This window comes from Phocoena phocoena, chromosome 18 (genome assembly GCF_963924675.1).
Source record: "Phocoena phocoena chromosome 18, mPhoPho1.1, whole genome shotgun sequence".
NCBI lineage: Eukaryota > Metazoa > Chordata > Mammalia > Artiodactyla > Phocoenidae > Phocoena > Phocoena phocoena.
In genome coordinates, this window is record NC_089236.1 from 32946538 (window position 1) to 32965831 (window position 19294).

At 36.9% G+C, this 19294-nt stretch overlaps 1 protein-coding gene across 4 annotated transcripts in view; it reads right to left on the reverse strand.

The window, feature by feature from the left end:
- Positions 1 to 19294, reverse strand: part of DIAPH3 (diaphanous related formin 3) — a 556147-nt gene that overhangs the window by 516435 nt on the left and 20418 nt on the right. The window contains exon 2 of one of the 4 annotated variants that reach the window (XM_065896252.1): positions 11089 to 11121. The exons of the other annotated variants lie outside the window; for them this stretch is intronic. Within the exon in view, the coding sequence (XP_065752324.1) occupies positions 11089 to 11121 (33 nt within the window). The remainder of the gene's footprint in view (positions 1 to 11088; positions 11122 to 19294) is intronic. 4 annotated transcript variants of the gene reach the window in all.

Sequence of the window (19294 nt, forward strand, 5' to 3'; positions counted from 1 at the left end):
CCAAAGAGCAAAGTAGGAGGGTTTTCGAAGGCTGGAGAAGTTGGGAGAAACAGACCTGGATGAGGGAGAAGCACATAGGTGCTTAGTGAAGATGTGGATTGATTATGACTTCTGATGTTGACTCTGGTCAGTAGAAAAGTGATTTTAATTGTAATAATTTTAATGAAAATTAACTAGGAAACATAAATCAAACCATGTGGACTGTATCTTCTCAATTTATCTTCTCTCTGCCCTCTGCCCCTACTGCCACTACCCTAGTTCAGGCCACCTGGACAATTGCTGCAGCCTCCTAACTTGTTCCTGTGTCTTCACTGCCCCCTACCTCTACCCCTCCCCGAGCTACTCTCTGCACTGATGTCAATTTGATCTTACCGAAACGCAAATCAAATCATGTCTCTCACTCCTGTGCTTAAAACCTTCAGCCTTTGTAACCCCATTACTCAGAGGATGACCCTCAAATATCTTACCATGGCTCAAAGGTCCACTTTAATCTAAATCTTACTTCCTCTCCAGACAGTCTCTTCACTACTCCACCACCCTTATATGATCTAGATGTAATGAATAACCTAGAGTCTTCTACACATGCACAAGCTATCCCTCATGCCTAGAACCTATCCACACCCACAACTCCTATCCCATCCCCTTTATCTAGCTAATTTCAACTCAATCCTTAGCTTTCAGTTTGAACTACATCTCACATAGGAGCCTTTCTGACACCTCAAGACTGGATTAGATGCCCACAAACCTAGTGCTTTCCATTATATTATATGTATACTACTCTGAAACTGCCTTTCATCATACATATGTTTACTCAACAAACCTTTAACTCCTTCAGAACAAGAATTGTTATTTTATTCACTAAATGTTCCTGGAACTTGGCATGGTCCTAAGCATGTAGTGGGTGTTCTATTAATATTTGTTAACTGGGTTAATTAATGAAGAGCTTCCTACCTTCCATGCCCAGGACACAAGCTACTGCATCTTGCACTTCTAAATCCTTCTCAACGATATTTTAAATAAGGAATAATTAACACAGCGTATCACGGAGAATGCCAGACATTATGCCTTTTATATATTAAATTTAAAAACCCAGACTCTTCCCAACACTGTTATTTCAAAGTGCAGTCCCCTACACTAAAAACAAGTATGAATTTCTGTAATTTAATACCATGGTATAAGATAGTAAGGAAAATACCCACTCAAAGGAAAAGAGCACAAATACATTTTAAAAGAATTTAATATTCAAAATACCTCAAAGTTATATATACCCACATCTACTCAAATAGTTTCTAATTGCATATATTCAAATATTATAATACTATATGCGTGAAAGGAAATATAAATTAGCTCTGTAAATAAGTATCACACTATTTTTAAGACATAGACCAATACTACCCATGCACAAAAATTATCTGAAGACATCAACAATGGCTTTCTACTTGCCAACATGACACTTCCACTAGGAATCCATTCCACTGATATCCAGGAAGTAAAATTATTACAGGGTAAAAAAATTACTACTACTCCTGCCAGCCTGTATTCCAACCTGTCCTTTAAAACTCAGCTGAAAAGTCACCTTCTCTATGAAGTCTTCTCAAAGACCAAAGTTGACCACACCACTGTGCCATTCCAGCCCATACCACTGCACTACAACTGTACACTGGTTGTGTACACATCTGTTTCCCCACTGCTCCCAGAGGGCAGAGACAGATTATTCATTTCTGTATTCCTATACTAGTACTAAGCCCTCAATAAAGGCTTCATGAATGAATGGATAAAAGGATGAATAAACAAGTCTGCATACCCTACTACATCTTAGCATATTCAACTCTGAGAGCTCTTGATCTTATTCCCAAGTTTCTACTGATTTGAAGAGGAGCTCTCTAAACCAGCCCATAAATATTTAAAAAGTCCAAGATAGCACTTAAGTGTTACTACTGAAAATCTAAGTACAGGAAGCTCTAATTAACTCATATTAATGGACTCAGAAAGGCCCACCCAACTTAGTAAATAGTTTAAGTTTTATAGAACTTATTTTCACGTATACTCAGTTGTCCCAGTCCATGCTGGTATACCTACTTTAGACAGAATATTTTGAATATATAGTTTTACAGAAAAGCTGTAGAATATATTATCATACTTTTTGCTTTATCATTCGTTTTTAACTTAAAAAGGAAAAATAAGAATAAAAATAAACAAATTATAGTACAGAAAGCTTTATATCTTACTAGGCCAATATAATTATTTTAAATTATTCTTTTCCATTGAGCATTTTTTGTAAAGTTAATGATTTAGGTCCCGTGACCGTACTTGCGAGTTAGACACAAATTCAGATAATCAAAATCATTTTATTTTCTTTCATAAGTATGACATCTAATTTAACATATATCCCACAAGACACAGCACATCTAGGTAGGCACAGGAATACTCTGCAGGTAGACAAAATCCAAGCCTGTCAGGCACATCCATCTGGAAACTCATCTTTGAGTGAACCAGTCTCACAGAAAACACCCAGGAATATGCTGGAGTGGTCTCGCAGCAGTTAGTTATACTGAGTGAGTCTGAAGGCCCACAGAGAACAGGGAAAGCTTCTCAAAGCACCCATCAGAATGCACACACAGACCATGAACCCCTCAGCGTCTCTAAGACCCCATTCCCGAGGGGAACCAGGAAAGCCTGCACATATACCTGGCAGCAGGCTGCCGTTGTTGCTAGATCTGTGATTTCCATACAGAAGTTTTTCTACGTCCTTTGCAATTAAGAAACCTTATATCCTTTACCTGTTGCCATCTCTCAGTCACACATATATCATTATTCCTTTCGGACAGACCTTTTCAGTTTTGTTTACTAGAAATATTCAAAACAGTTCATTTCTTATCACAGAAAAATTCTTAGATACAATATGTCTTTACAATTATAATTTTCTCAGGATTAAGATCGATGGTTATGATACAACTTTCCCTTATCAGTTTCAAGGTCAGTAGTCTCATATTGGTGGCTGCAAGAGAAAAGCAGAAAATAAGGAGATATATTGAATACGTCTAGATTTTACACTGGCACTCTGAGTGGAGAAAGGGATAGGACTTAAGTGGCAGTATAACTCTCTTGGTAAAGATCATGTTCTCTGGGGCCAGTCTGCCAGTTTTCCCAGCTGCCTCATGTGACTTTGAACAAGTTTCTTATACTATCTCTTGCCTCAGTTTCTCTGTATTTGAAAAAGGGAATAATAATAATGCCCACTCAGAGGCTTGTTGTGAAAACTGAATGTGTTTATAAAGCTAACATTTGGAATGCTACTTGGCACATAGTTAGTAATTAACTGTCCTTACCATCACATAACACTCCTTTTTCCGATCAGCAGCTGTGTTTCTACATTCTCTAAGTAAATTCTCCAGCAACTTATCTTACATCTTTCTATTCCCTGGAAGATTCCTGCATGTTGACTGAGAGACGTATACCAAGTTAGAGAAGCAGGGTTCTACCACGGAGTCCTTATGTGCCATGTCCAAAAGCTTTAGGCTTGACCTATAGATAACAGAAACTGCAATTAAGCAGTTTCAAATAGGATAAAATATGGTCAGACATGCAATTTAGATAGGTCACTCTGGTTTCTGTGCAGGAGGTTGGCTTTTTAGGAAGCAATAGAAAGTTGTGAGAGTCCTGACGAGATAATAAAGGGACTGGTGCTCTCATAGAAGACTTGAGAGAAGAGAATATATTCAAGAAATAATCAGAAACACTGGAAGGGTGAAGTTACCATCTATGAAAATATAGGAATAGAAATGTGTTTAAGAGGGAAGTAAAGCGTTTAATTTGGGGCACATAGAGTTTCAAGTACAAATGAGACATCCATGTGAAGGTATTCTAGGTCAATGCATGAATGTCTCAACTTGAGGGAAAGATCATAGACAGAGATATACACAAAGATATACCAAGTCAAGTACTATATACACAGGAGAGGAGCAACGGCTTCAGGAAAGCAACCTGAGAAATGACAATAGTTTTAAGATAGGCAAAGGAAAAACACACACAATACAGATAGAAAAGGAAAAATCAGAGGGATATGAAAACCTATAGTTTGGTGCCACAGAAGCCAAGAAATCTTTGTTTTTCAAAGAGGAAGGAAATAACTGTATCAGGCAGAGCAGAGAAATCCATTAAACTTCCAAAGACTAAAAAGTAATGAATATCACTGGGGATAAAAAGGATTATTTTATAATGATAAATTGAAACAACACTCCAAAATGTATATGCACTCAGTTGCAGAGCTTCATAAAACATGAAGCAAAAGCTGAAAGAACTAAAAAGAAAAAATTTTAAATCCAAAATTATACTTGGAGATTTCAACACTCCTCAATAATTTTTAGAAAAAGCAGACGGAAAATCAGAATATAGAAGATGTGAACAACACTATCGACCAACTTGGCCTATTAACTATTTATGGACCAATTCTAACAAAAGCAGAATATACATGGAACATCCACCCAGGACAGACCACATTCTGGGACAGAAAGCAAGACTCAAATTGAAAAAGACTGAAATCACACAAAGTATGGTCACTGGCCATAAGGGAATTAAATTACAAATAAGTAACATAAAGATATCAGGAAAATCTTCAAATATTTGAAAATTAAACAACATATACCTAAATAATCAATGGGTAAAAGAAGAAATCAACAGGAAATTTAAAACTATTTTGAATATTCAGAAGATTAGCAGCTAAAGCAGCTCTCAGAAGGAAATTTATAGCATAAAATTCTTATTAGAAAACAAAGTTCTCAATTATTTAAGCTTCCACCTTAAGAAGCCAGAAAAAGAATAAAGCAAAAGTATAGAAATGATAAAGATTAACAAATAAATGAAAATAAAATAAAGAAAATCAGTGAAACCAAAACCTGGTTCTTTGAAAATATAAATAAAATTGACAAACCTCTAGACAAACTAATCAGGGGAAAAACAGAAGACAAATTATCAATATCAGAATTGGAAAAGGGAAATAAATAGAGATCCTACATTAAAAAGATAAGGAAATATCACAAATAATTCATAATTCAACAACATAGGTAATATGGAAAAGAATTCCTTAAAAGACAAACTACCAGGTCTCACTCAAGAAGAAACAGAAAATTTGAATAGTCCTATATTTAGTAATAGACATTTCATTTCAAACAAGATAGGAATGGCAAATAAACACATGAAAAGATGTCCAACATAATTAGTCACTGGAGGAAACAATCTGTCAGTGTCTTATAAAGTTAAAAACACATGACTCGCCCTCCAAAATGAAAACATATGTCCAAAAACAACTGCACTCAAATGTTCATAGCAGTTTTTCCTAACAGCCAAAAACTGCAAACAACCCAAACTGTTGAATATATAAACCAACTTTAGTATTATCAAACAAGGGAATACTATTCAGTAACAAAAAGAACAAATTTCTGGTACACCCAATCACTAGATGAGTCTCAAAAGCATTATGCTAAGTAAAAGAAGCCAGACACAATGGCAAAATACAATGTAATGCCATTTATATGAAATTCTAGAAAATGAACTACTGTATAGTTCAGAAAACTGATCAGTATTTTCCAAGAGCTGGGAAGGGGGAAGAGAACTGACTGCAAAGGACACAGCGGAAACTTTCTGAGGTGATGGAAATGTTTTATATAACTGTAGTGTATGCATGATTGTATACATTTGTCAAAATTCAGACTGCACTTTTAAAATTAATACATTATATTATATGTAAATCATACCTCAATTTTTAAAAGTACATATTACTAATCACTAATATTGTGAATGCATGGTTTACCAAGCATTTTAGTATATATTACTTAATTTAGCTCTTATAAAAACCCCTATAAACAAGGATGCCAAGGCTCAAAAGCTAAATGACATTCAAAGCTAGTACATGGCAGAGCTGGCACCCAAACCCCGCTCCCCTACATTCACCTACATGTAATGAAGAGCACACACTAATGGAGATCTCAGAACTTCCTCTAGTTGCTGTACAGGACGATGTCTGCTAGCTGTAAGTGTGGACTATCCGGTGTCTTGAAGTCAATTTAGTGGAATGGATCACCTTTCTCTTTTTTCATGGAATGGAGAGGAGTAAAAAGGAGTAGAAAGGGGCTTCCCTGGTGGCGCAGTGGTTGAGAGTCCACCTGACGATGCAGGGGACACGGGTTTGTGACCCGGTCCGGGAGGATCCAACATGCCGCGGAGCAGCTGGGCCCGTGAGGCATGGCCGCTGAGCCTGCACGTCCGGAGCCTGTGCTCCGCAATGGGAGAGACCACAACAGTGAGAGGCCCACGTACCGCAAAAAAAAAAAGGAGTAGGAAGGAAGGAAAAGAAAATGATTAGAGTTCATTATGCTTAGAAACATTAAATATTGGTTCTTAAAAAAACTTTCGTTTTGACAGAGAGAATTTCTGTATGTGTGCTGGGCTACAAAATAAAGTGTGTTTCTCACTGTGGGTCCTAGTCAAAAAAGCTTTAAAACCATCGCTGCAGGCCACACAAGGGATTATGACAGTAACGTTGGCTGCAGAGAGATGAAAGGAGAGATGAAGATCAGCAGGAGCGCTGTACTTTAGGCAAATAGTTGTGAGGGACAAGGGAGAAAAAAGCAGGTCAAAAATAACGCCTGCCCCACAGAAACACCCAGTGGACACTTTGATGGAAAACTCAGCATTCTGACACCCACATTCAATTTCGTCCAGCTTACCTTTTCACACGTGCCCCCCTTCACTGTCCTCCTCCCAACCTTTTTGCCTCTACAAGGAAAAAGCTTTCCCTTCAACCCAGGTATAAACAATGAAGCGTTGTAAGCAAAATGATTTTTTTCATCTTTGTATTACCCTAGCACCTTGGACAGCACTTTATACCTAATGGGTGCCCAAATATTCGTAGAGCAAACGCTGTTTAAAGTATATTAAATCTGCCTAGGGGCCTCAAGGCTACAGTAATACTTCATTCCTTTAACCCAACAGTGTCCTATGAAATTAAATTCTGACAGTAATTTAAGAAATAACCTTGAAATGTGAAGTACTTTTGCAGGCCTTTAACAGAGCAACCTAAAGAGATGGGTTTCTAACATTAATGTTTCCCAGGATGTTTCAATTTAATGTTTTTAAAATGCTGTTATTCAAACATATGACTACAGCAGATGCCATTCTTATATTTCTTCTCTCAAGTCCTGCCCAAAAAAGGCTATTCACTTTAGGAAGTTCTAAATTAAAAGCACACATGCAACACGTTGCAGGGGTGGCAAACTTTAATTACAAAACATATCGCTAGCACACATCAAAGCATAATGGCAAATGCTTCCCTGCGCTCTGACTCACCAGAAATAGTTTAAAGAGCCCTCAAAATATCCAGCTATCCTCTCCCTCCTCAAAGCTCTGCATTGCTCTGTAACACACATACCCTGTGAGGGTCAACTGCAAATAAGTCAGTCACACCACCCCTCTGTCCATACATCGGAAAGTATTTTTTAAAGGGGGTAAAAATGGACAGAACTGAATGCAGTAGTCAAGATACTTGAGCTTAAATGAGACTCACCAAAACCCTGTGAGGAAGGCAGAGAAGGTATAAAATAAGTCCTGCTTCACTGACAAGTGAACAATCTAATAATTGATCTGCCAAGGTCACAGAGCTAAGAAGTGAAGTTCTGTCTTCCACCGAGAGTCTTCTGATTCCAAGTCCGATTCTCTTTCCACACGGCATCAATCAACAATGACCAAGAAAGAACTGAGTTGTCGGTGTCTCCTGTTCAAGAGAGCCGTGCTTATTCTCTGACCTCCACAACAATGGGCCAGCTGCCTAAACTAGACTGCCTGCTCAATCTTTCCCTGGAAGGAGAGGGTAGCAAGGAATCCAGGACAGTCAATCATGTGAACATCTAAGATGAAGGTAGGTCAAGGCAACAGTCAGAAATCCAGCCAGGTGGTCAGAAAGGCTGACATCAGGTGCTGGTCAAAGCTTCTCTACTCTGTGCAAAGGCAAGACTCCATCTCCAGGAAGTTTGACCAGGACCAAGCCAGGCCCAGATCCCAGGAAACCACAATACCAGGCAGGTTATCAAAAGAGAGACTTGTTCTTTCATTTGTTGAAATAATTTATGAAAATGCTTAACATGTGCCAGACAACATGCCTGGAAGTATTAATAACAACACACTGTCTCTGTGTTCAAAAGGTTTAAACCAGTGAGAAAGACAGACCATAGGCCAACATCAAAAAAAATCTACAAACAAATAGATGCTGGAAAGGGTATGGAGAAAAGGGAACCCTCCTACACTGTAAATTGGGAATGTAAATTGGTATAACCATTATGGAGACCAGTATGGAGGTTCCTTAAAAAACTAAATATAGAGCTACCATATGATCTAGCAATCCCACTCTTGGGCATATATCTGGAGAAAACCATAATTCGAAAAGATACATGCACCCCAATGTTCACTGCAGCACTATTCACAATAGCCAAGACATGGAAGCAACCTAAATGTCCATCGACAGAGGAAAGGATAAAGAAGATGTGGTACATATATACAACGGAATTTTACTCAGCCATAAAAAAGAACTAAATAATGCCATTTGCAGCAACATGGTTGGACCTAGAGATTATCATACTAGGTGAAGTAAGTCAGACAGAGAAAGACAAATATTATATGATATTATATGTGGAATCTAATAAAAATGATACAAAGGAACTTATTTACAAAACAAAAACTGACTCACAGATCTGGAAGTCAAACTTATGGTTACCAAAGGGGAAATATGGCAGGAAGCGATAAATTAGGAGATTGGGATTAACATATACACACTACTATATATAAAACAGATAACTAATAAGGACCTACTGTATAACACAGGGAACTCTACTCAATATTCTGTAATAACCTATATGGGAAAAGAATCTGAAAAAGAATGGATATATGTATATATATAACTGATTCACTTTGCTGTATATCTGAAATTAACACAACATTGTAAGTCACCTATACTCCAATAAAAATTAAAAAAAAAAAAGACAGACCATAAATCATGTACTGCTTTGATAAAAATATGCACAGGGCACTATGGTAAAACCCAAAAGTTCTGACCCTACCAAGACCAGGGGTAAGGATGAGGGGAGAGGCAAGGAGTGGAGATAGGATGGACAGAGAAAGTCTTCACTGAGGAGGAACCCATTTACTAATGTAAGATCAGATCACGATGGCTTCCAGAGTGGCCCACTGAAGCCACTCCACAACATGACTCTGTTTCTAGAACCTGGAATAGAGATTATGGGTTGGCAAAGTGCAGAGACAGAGTCATGAAACAAAGGTAAGGGTGGGGTCTGAATGAAAAGAGGAAAAAAAAAACTGTAGAGTGCCCACAAAATATGAACAAACCTCAAGAATATCATAACATAGAATACTATTCATCAACAGAAAGGAAGCACTCACACACACCACAACATGGATGAGCCTTGAAAACATTATGCCAAGTAGAAGAATTCAGTCACAAAAGCGCACGTAAGACTCCATTTATATAAAATGTCCAGAAGAGGCAAATTTATAGACAGAAAGTAGACTGGACATTGCCTAGGGCTGAGCGAGTTGGGAATAATTCGGGAGAGACTATTCACAGGTATAGTATATTTTATATAAAAATTCTATATAGTATATTCTATATAAAAAGAATATATATATATTCTTTTTGGGTAATGAAAATGTTCTTAAATTGATTGTGGTGATGGTTCTATAGCTCTGCAAATATACTAAAAACCATTGAATCATACACTTTAAATGGGTGAACTACATGCTATGTGAATTATACCTCAATAAGGCTCTGCAAATATACCACTGTAGATTCTCATAAAAGTTAATACTTAATAATTGCACATGGTTTTATTATTGGCCTTAGGAGCCATCTGAAGGCTAAGTCAGCACAGCAAGTGTGTGGGTTTGGAGCTACATGGAACAAGACTCAAGCCACAGCTACACCACTTGAGAGCTGTGCATACTTGGGTAAGCTACCTACTTAGGCTGCCTGAGCCCCAAAGCACTCCGCACTACAATAAGTACATCACCCACCTTGCAGGGTGAGAAGTTATATACATAATCTGCATAAGTGCTCAATATTACTACCATTTCTGAATATTATCCTATGAGAAATAAATGTTATCCAGAAAAGTTTACATAAATATCCTTTTCTTAGATACTATCCAGAGGAATAAAACATAGCGTTCTGATTCAATTTTTTAAATCGTGCATGTCCAGATCTACATCTCATTCATCTTTTTATGCCCACCTAAACCACGTGACTAAGATGTTACTTTGGATATTGGGGGTGCTAAACACATTTTGAGTGCTCAGTGAGTTCTAGGCACTGTCTCATATTTGACATAAAGTGAAGCTGAATTCAAATCCTAGTTGTTGAAGTGCTGTGCTTGGTCCTCCTTATCATGCTTCTGTATTTTTGGTGCTACTGTTTATTTGGGTCTTGTTGTTATTCTCATTGTTACTTTTTACCGTTAACCAAGAGTTACATTCAAAAATATACTTCTCAGAAAAATTCATTTGAATATATAAGAATCTGTAACGGTGATATAAAATGTTACGTACTTACAAGAAAGCTGACTATTTTCAGCATGCAGAATATAGGATAAGGCATGCTTAGTTCTCTCGTTTTTAAACAAAACTTTTTAAAAATATATGTGTGATATTTTAGTCTGGTTTACTTTAATTAGCAACTACATATTTTTGAAAAGCTGACATGTCTTTAGCTATCCTTTGTACCTCTTTTTGAAGTGTGCGATTCACCCTCAAAGAAAGAGAGATGATTTGAATGATTCCAAGTTGACTAACAACTTGTGATTAAACAAAATTTTTAAATTAACATATTGACTAGTTCCTTTTACTATTTGAAAGCAACAATCTAATGTATTTCACAACCAGTTCTACCTCTTACTTTAGCACTATAAAAAGAGTCCATTTCCAAAACATGCAGTTTGTAGCAATTTCAAAGGTGTTAGTGCAGCACACCATCAACATTACGTGGTTAGTTAAGATTCACAACAAAGGAAACATCAAGGATAATCTTACCATATCATCTGTCAGTGTCCTAATATTTAAATGCTGCAAATGAAAGAAACCAATCATATCAGTAATTTATAACAGCTTTTTTAATATTAGTTAATAGAGTACATTTAAAATCCTACAACACTAAGTTGAATGTAATTCAATTTCTGACAGTCTAATAAAAATGCATTATATATTGTTTTAATCACTTTCTCAAAAAGATGGACAAAAATTACCTTGAATGTGATAGTCTCCTAAAATTTCTTATCTTTGTAAACCTCACAAACTAGAAACCGCACTGTAGTACAATAAATATATTCTCCCAAATAATAGTATTAGCTACCATACAGACTTAGAATGCAATGGATATAGGGGTTTAAATAAGATTTTCAGAAATTTTTTCAAATTATAAAAGTGAAACTTTAAATCTACCATTAGCATGCAGCATAATACATAATGAAGTACTTTGCTGGCTAATTAACTTAAACAATTCTAATATAAGAGAAGAGAGTACTGGAATGACTATTTGCATCTTTAACATCGGTTTGATTTATCACCAGTTATTGACAGTAGACACTTTTCAATTTCATTGCTACTTCTTTGAGAACACTTTTGCCAATTTCCTTGCTAGACATACACAAGGCCACTTTAGAAAGTGAATAAATTAGTTTCCTGCAAAGTGGAGTGCGAAAGCAATATTAAGCATTTAGGGGGAAAAAACAATCCAAGTTTTTATAAATTCTGGAGCTGGGGAAGATTTTGTATTTAAGTAGCTGGAATCAATTTCCAATTCTCCTTCTTCTTATTCATTGTAGCATTAGACCTTTAAAAGGGCAGAGAAAAGTGTCAAGCACATTTCCTAAACGGGAAATTAGGTCAGGTCTACGAAAAGTATAAAAGGATATGTGTTAGCAATCATCATCTAATGGAATAAGTGGCAAATAGGTATCAATAAATTCAATATTTATTGACAGAATGAAATTTATCATTCATGCTTGTAACTAGAATGCACTTTTTTTTTAACATCTTTATTGGAGTATAATTGCTTTACACTGGTGTGATAGTTTCTGCTTTAAAACAAAGTGAATCAGTTATACATATACATATATCCCCATATCTACACCCCCTTGCGCCTCCCTCCCACGCTCCCTATCCCACCCCTCTAGGTGGTCACAAAGCACCGAGCTGATCTCCCTGTGCTATGCGGCTGCTTCCCGCTAGCTATCTATTTTACATGTGGTAGTGTATATATGTCCATGCCACTCTCTCACTTTGTCCCAGCTTACCCTTCCCCCTCCCCGTATACTCAAGTCCATTTTCTAGTAGGTCTGCGTCTTTATTCTCGTCTTGACCCTGGGTTCTTCATGACCTTTTTTTTCCTTTTTCTTAGATTCCATATATATATGTTAGCATATGGTATTTGTTTTTCTCTTTCTGACTTACTTCACTCTGTATGACAGACTCTAGGTCCATCCACCTCACTACAAATAACTCAGTTTCGTTTCTTTTTATGGCTAAGTAATATTCCATTGTATATATGTGCCACATCTTCTTTATCCATTCATCTGTTGATGGACACTTAGGTTGCTTCCACGTCCTGGCTATTGTAAATAGAACTGCAATGAACATTGTGGTACATGACTCTTTTTGAATTATGGTTTTCTCAGGGTATATGCCCAGTAGTGGGATTGCTAGGTCATATGGTAGTTCTATTTTTAGTTTTTTGAGGAACCTCCATACTGTTCTCCATAGCGGCTGTATCAATTTACATTCCCACCAACAGTGTATGAGGGTTCCCTTTTCTCCACACCCTCTCCAGCATTTGTTTGTAGATTTTTTGATGATGGCACTTTTATGCTCATGAATCTACCTCGATGATGATCCAGGTTAAAAATTTGTACAGTGTAAATCACTATCCCAGATTCTCCACCCTTTCAGAGAAGATGTTCCTTCTTCTACGGCAGGAAAAACAGTAACTGGAGGGACACAGCATGAGCTTCGCTTATACTAAAGAGAATGCAGCTGGATAAGTGATCATGCCAGTTCTAGACTGAATTACGTGATCAGTAGACCACATATGCTGACCTAGGAGCAAAGAAATAATAATACTGGATTAACAAAAGTTTAATGTTGAATCCTGGGTTGTAAAATTTACTTTTAATCACTATTAACTTCAGCAGTTGAAATTAACAAGTATGCACAGAGGCCCGTGAGAGTGGGTGTGATCCTGAGGCACTTAGGGTCACAATCTCATCCCAGAGAGCATGACTAGAATTGAACCCAAATCCACATGGCTACTGTATGTGTGCTTTCCCACCAGTAGAGATTTCCAGCCCACTGCATTTGGTTAACCACATTGCTCTCTCCCTCTCCAACCAGAGGTATCACCCCAGTCACAACTCACATCACACCTGAAAGGGATAATTTCAAGTTCCTCTGACAAGAAAAAAGGAATAGAGCCAACTTCTGACACGACAGCATTCTAAGTGGCCTAATGCTTGAAAAGAAAGGCTAATGAAAAAGTATCATGCAGAAATCCTACTTGGAATAGTATGCCACAATAAAGCGAAAACATGTACTAACACAAGTGAAATATTCCAAAATGCCAGTTTGAGTTGCCTTGAGGAAAATGCCACAAAGTGATGTTAAAGAAGAGAAAAGAAACAATGAAAGCAGACAAACAATTTTAAGAGAAATGACACTAGGGCCTATGTAAGATTTATGAACTAAAAACTGCACAGAAGATACAGAAAGTACTATACAGAAAACGTAGGGAATGTAGGTTACATGATGTAAAATTCAGAAGATGTAAATAACCAAGAGGAACATTTTTATTTACCTTCAATGGCCTAAAATAGGACAGGCTTTTAAATTAGAGTTGGACTCATAACTTACAGAAAAAGAGTAGTCACTCTTGAGTAGAAACAAGACACATAAGGATTCATTTTTTTGGTCATAGTATTTTTTTAATTTTTTTTTAATATCCTTAAACTATTTCATTGAGGATCTAGCAACTCAATTAATTTGTTAAATGCTTGGCCTGTTTTTTAAACACTATACAGGCATGCATGTAAGTCCAATTACAAGCTATATTATTATACACAATCTTTCACAAAAAAGAACACGCAATGAATTACAACAGAATTATAATGCTTACATAGAAAAATAAGAAAACTCAAAGGGATGTAAGCGTGCGAAGTTTAACAGTCTGAGAGACAAGCAAGAAGTTAAGGTCAGGTTCACTATTCCTTCTCTTCTGGGAAACACTTATCTATCAATTCTTACCACCAGCAAGATAAGCCAGTAGGGCATGATGACAGCAAATTCAAGGGCCCATGACAGAACTAGAGATATTGACTGACAGAGTAAACAGCTGGAAAACTCATCTAAAAATGTTGGTTTCTATATCTAAACAGTAGAGACAGAATAAGTTTCGATTCAAGATTCAGCTTTCAGAAAACAGAGATTACATAGGTATTTGTTTACCCACATGCAATCTGAAAGAAACCACTAAACACAAGCTAGCATTAAAAAATTTGAGTAGATCTAAGTGTGAGTAATTTCCCCTACAAACTTAAATGTCTAATCACAGTCCACTTCAAATATGATTGGGGGAAAAAAAAGAAAGAAACACTATTTAGTGAAAAAATGTAAAGGTTAGATCAAGTGGCATCCTTTTGTAGGATCTTTGAATGCTAATATTAATTCAAGTTTATTGTAAAGTTTACATTATCTCAAAGTCCTACCTGTTTAGATTACAGACTTCTAAAAAGTGGAGTGAGAGGGAGAAGAGGACGACTGACATAAAATCCTCAGATAACTCTGTGGGGTTTTGGCCTTGCTTTTGGAGATAAAAAACTACAAGGGTGACATCCTTAATGTATAAAAGAAAAAAAAACTTTATTATAAAAAAGTATTGCTTTTGGGCTTCCCTGGTGGCACAGTGGTTGAGAGTCCGCCTGCCGATGCAGGGGACACGGGTTCGTGCCCCGGTCCGGGAAGATCCCACATGCTACCGAGCGGCTGCGCCCGTGGGCCATGGCCGCTGGGCCTGCGCGTCCGGAGCCTGTGCTCCGCAGCGGGAGAGGCCACAACAGTGAGAGGCCCGTGTACCGCAAAAAAAAAAAATATTGCTTTTATACTAGTACTTGAAATACTGTTCAAATGTCTGGTTAACTAAGACACTTAAATAAATGAAGTATTTCTGTTTTATAGCTACCAGCATGCTCTTTACTACATGGTCTGGTTGGGGAAAACAGGAACTGCCCATATCAATCCAGTTCATGGGTAGAATTTGCTAACATTCATACCAAGTAGGAAACAGAATCATAAAACCACTATTAAATGGAATCAAATAGGAACACTCTTAAAAATAACAACCTGATAGCAACATTAGGGTTATATTTGCCAGGGGAGAGAAAAGTTAAAAGCATACAATTTTAGATATATTAAAACACTTACACCTAGATGTGACTTTGTGACCTTTAGTTACATTATCTGGCCTATGACTCTATAGTGTTAATGCTTTATGACAATGAGATAGAATAAAAGTGGTGATAATATCAAAATATAAACAACTCTGAACACAGGACCACTGGTAATTAATTGGCTAAGGTGTGGTACTAAAGCACACTGGGGCTCTTTTCCCAAGCCAAACCTCACCCTTCTTCATGTGGCCCTATGTTTCTCAAACTGCTAATTCTATTTCTCCCTAAAAAGAAAGCAGCTCTACATGTAGACGGGTTTTCTGCTAATGACAGTTCCTAGGATGAATGGTCAAGAGGATCACTCTGGAATTGAAAGAGAGAACAAGTCTTTATAGATTTTTCTTCAAAAGAACATAGAATCAAAAAGGGGGGGGGGGCAGTTTTGACAGAAACACAGAGCATTGTCCTCTATATTCCCATTTAAGCAAGGCATCAAAACCTTTATTGAAGACAGTACATAATGTCAAAAAATAGATCCAGAGCTTACAGAGCACTGTGCAAAATGCTGTCAATATCGAGGTATGGAGAACACCACCACCAGCTTAGTTGACAAATAAGTAACAAAGACCAAATAAATTATGTAATACAAAGCAACATACAAACCCCTGAGGTTCACATGCAATGAAAAAAAGATTCCAAGCTGTAACCTAAGCGTTTTAGCAAATTTTACATTTTCTTTCATTGGTTGGCACATGTGGATTAGCAGACAGCAAAGGCTCTGTCCACTGATGTCCTTAGACACGTGAAGGCCCACCAGGCATCAAGCTAGCAGGCTCGGATCACTGTCAGCAGAGGCAATACACAGTAATATTTTAGAATAATCTTTAGCTGTTGCAATTTAATTCTATTAAGTTTACACCACTTAACTGGGTCATTATGAGAAATTAGCAACAAGAGGAAAAATTAAAAAGATTAAAGCCTCCGAACACAAGTGACTTGGACCCAATTCTCATAAACTAGACCCTCCAAACCAAGTGGTTTTCCGCGTGTTAGTGTGCACAAGAAAAACACCAAGACTTTCTTTGTAAAAGTAGATGGCAGGACCTCAGCTTCCCAAGATCCTGGTGCAGTAGGTCTAAGGTGGGGCTTAGGAACCTGTACACTTAAGGGGCTCGAGGGCACTGCTGCTGCAGCGAGTCTGGGACCACACTCCACCACTATCAGCATTAAACATCCCCTGGGCTGCACACAGACCAACGTCTGTCATGTGCCTCATTTAAAATCTATGTCGCAGAAACAAATGAAAAAAAGGGTGCAGACAGGAAGCACAGAGGATTTTAAAGAAGTGAGAGACAGGGAGCTGGTACGGTTGGGACAGGCTTTAGTGCCCTGAAGTGACTGGCACCAATTAGCACTGATTTAAGAAAATTCAACAATCTCTGAGTGCAGGATGAATCACCAATTGCATCACTTATTCAAATACTTAGTCTCTCTCTAAGGTACAATAATTCAATCTCATAAGCATATATTTAGTACTTAAGTATCAAAAATTGTTCATTATATCAAACCACGACATGACACTATTTGCTTGAAAAAACGGGTGACAGGTTCTGATCAACAGAACACAGTTACACCTTAAGGGGAAAGGGCCAGGCTCAGTCCTCTCTTAATCGTAATCTGTTTAATCATAATTATAATCTGCTCAGTTTTGTTTTAAAGTCCAGCTTATTCCCTTCTACTAATACACTTATAAATACGTGTTTTAATCTAGTAACATTTCTTATCCACACACCTGTCTTTATTTTAATATCAATGCCAATTATAAAGATTGTAGCAATGTAAAATAATACTACTAGCAACTGTGACACTAAACACACCTGTGGATGGGTCGAAGAGGTATCTCCCCAGCAACCACACAACACACCTAGATCTGAAAATATTGTTCTTCAAGGGCTCCAGATTTAACAGCTCAGGAGGGTCCAAAAATAATACTGAAGCTTTCCCAGCTCTGAGGACAAGAGTAGAGCTGGCTCTTTGATACTATAAAGTAAAGCTTTTAAGCTGCCTCGCTCTTCATGTGGTCATTTTTTTAGTTTGAGGTGGAGAAAAGTAAGAGAGATGTTACGAACAGGTGAGAATCAGAAAAAGCTCACCAGCATCTTTTAATCTGTTCATTTACTCAAAATTGTAATCCTGCCCATCTTAGGATGATAAACACCTGTCCACTGCCCATTTTCCAAGGCTTATGCACCTTAGCATCCAAGAATCCAGACCTGCCTTCTCCATGACTCCTTCTTTGTGAAAGACCAGGTTTCAGAAGGAGGCATCATTCAACCATTTACGGACATGAAAAGATTCATTTCTGAGGGCACAAGGTTTTCAAAAGGATCAAAAGTCTACCACATAACTGCTCGAAAACAACCACCTCTCCAGAAAAACCAATTCTCAAATTGCTACTTGTAACTCTCACCTGAATTACACATCACAGGGGCTGAACACCTAACAAGTCATTTTTTATTCTAGCAGAACTCTAGTGCTCCTTTTCTTTCAAAGAGAAAACATAATGACTAATCCTAGTAACACAGCCTTCATACCTATTTTAAGATATTCTCTTCAAGCTGTTCCAGTTTCTTTCACTAAATTACCAGATCAAAAACTCTTCTCCAATGGGTCCAGGAAAAGACAATTCAAATCCCTGAACCCCTTTACAAGGTAGGTCTGGTTCGAGGTCATCAGAACCCAAGACGTTTTTCATTATCTGGAGAAGGCTGAAAAGTAAGATATTAGCTGTAGATGGATTTAAATGGTCCCAGAGCTTCCAAAATCACCCTGAAGTTTATCTAATTACTTTGTTATTTCTGAGAGTGCCTCAGCCTCTTAGATGTCATGTCTAAGACACGAATTTAGACTGGATATTCCTGAGACTTATATAGTACCACGCATCACACTGCTCTATATTTGAGAAGGATTTTATTTGTTTACATTTTAGCATCACCATAAGGAAATAAATCTGGTGAAACCTTCTGAGAGAACAATTTGGTGAAACAAATCCTATGTTCAACCTAGTAATTCTACTAGTAATTACTCTTTAACCTAGTAATTCTATTTGTAGAATCTATACTTAGGAAATAAGAAATACAATCAAGTATTCTTATACATAGATATATATCACTACAGCATTATTTTAAATAGCTAGAATTGTAATCAACCTAAAACTTCCCAGAATATGTGAAAGATTAAATTACAGTCTTACCATAGCAAAAATGCTTACAATATAATGTTACATGAAACAAAGCTGTATTTAAAATTGCATTTGCAATATAATTCTAACTTCATTAATATACACATTTATGGAAAAAAAACAGACAGGAACCACTGTTAATTTTATATATCTGGATTGTGGGATTTGAAACAATTTTTTTTACATTTTTCTGTATTTTCTTAGCTGTCTGGAATGAGCATATTTATTTTTATAATGAGAAAAGTTTTTTTTAATTACTATGGATAATACTTTTCACGCTAAACAGAAAATATATATTTGTTCCTTTTCAAACAAAAATGTATGTATGAGACAGTAAAAGAAATAAAAATCTAAAAAATCTAATAAATACTGTGAACAGAGACTTTTTAATAGGCTGGATTTTTAATGCATATTTTCAAATACATCAGAATACATTAAGTACATTATTCATTTGTTTTCTAAGCCACATATATAAATTAACCAATCTGAAAAGTCTCCTTGGTTTTGTGAATTATTGATGTTGTCACCTGCTAGAGACTTAATTCCAAGAAAACTATATGAA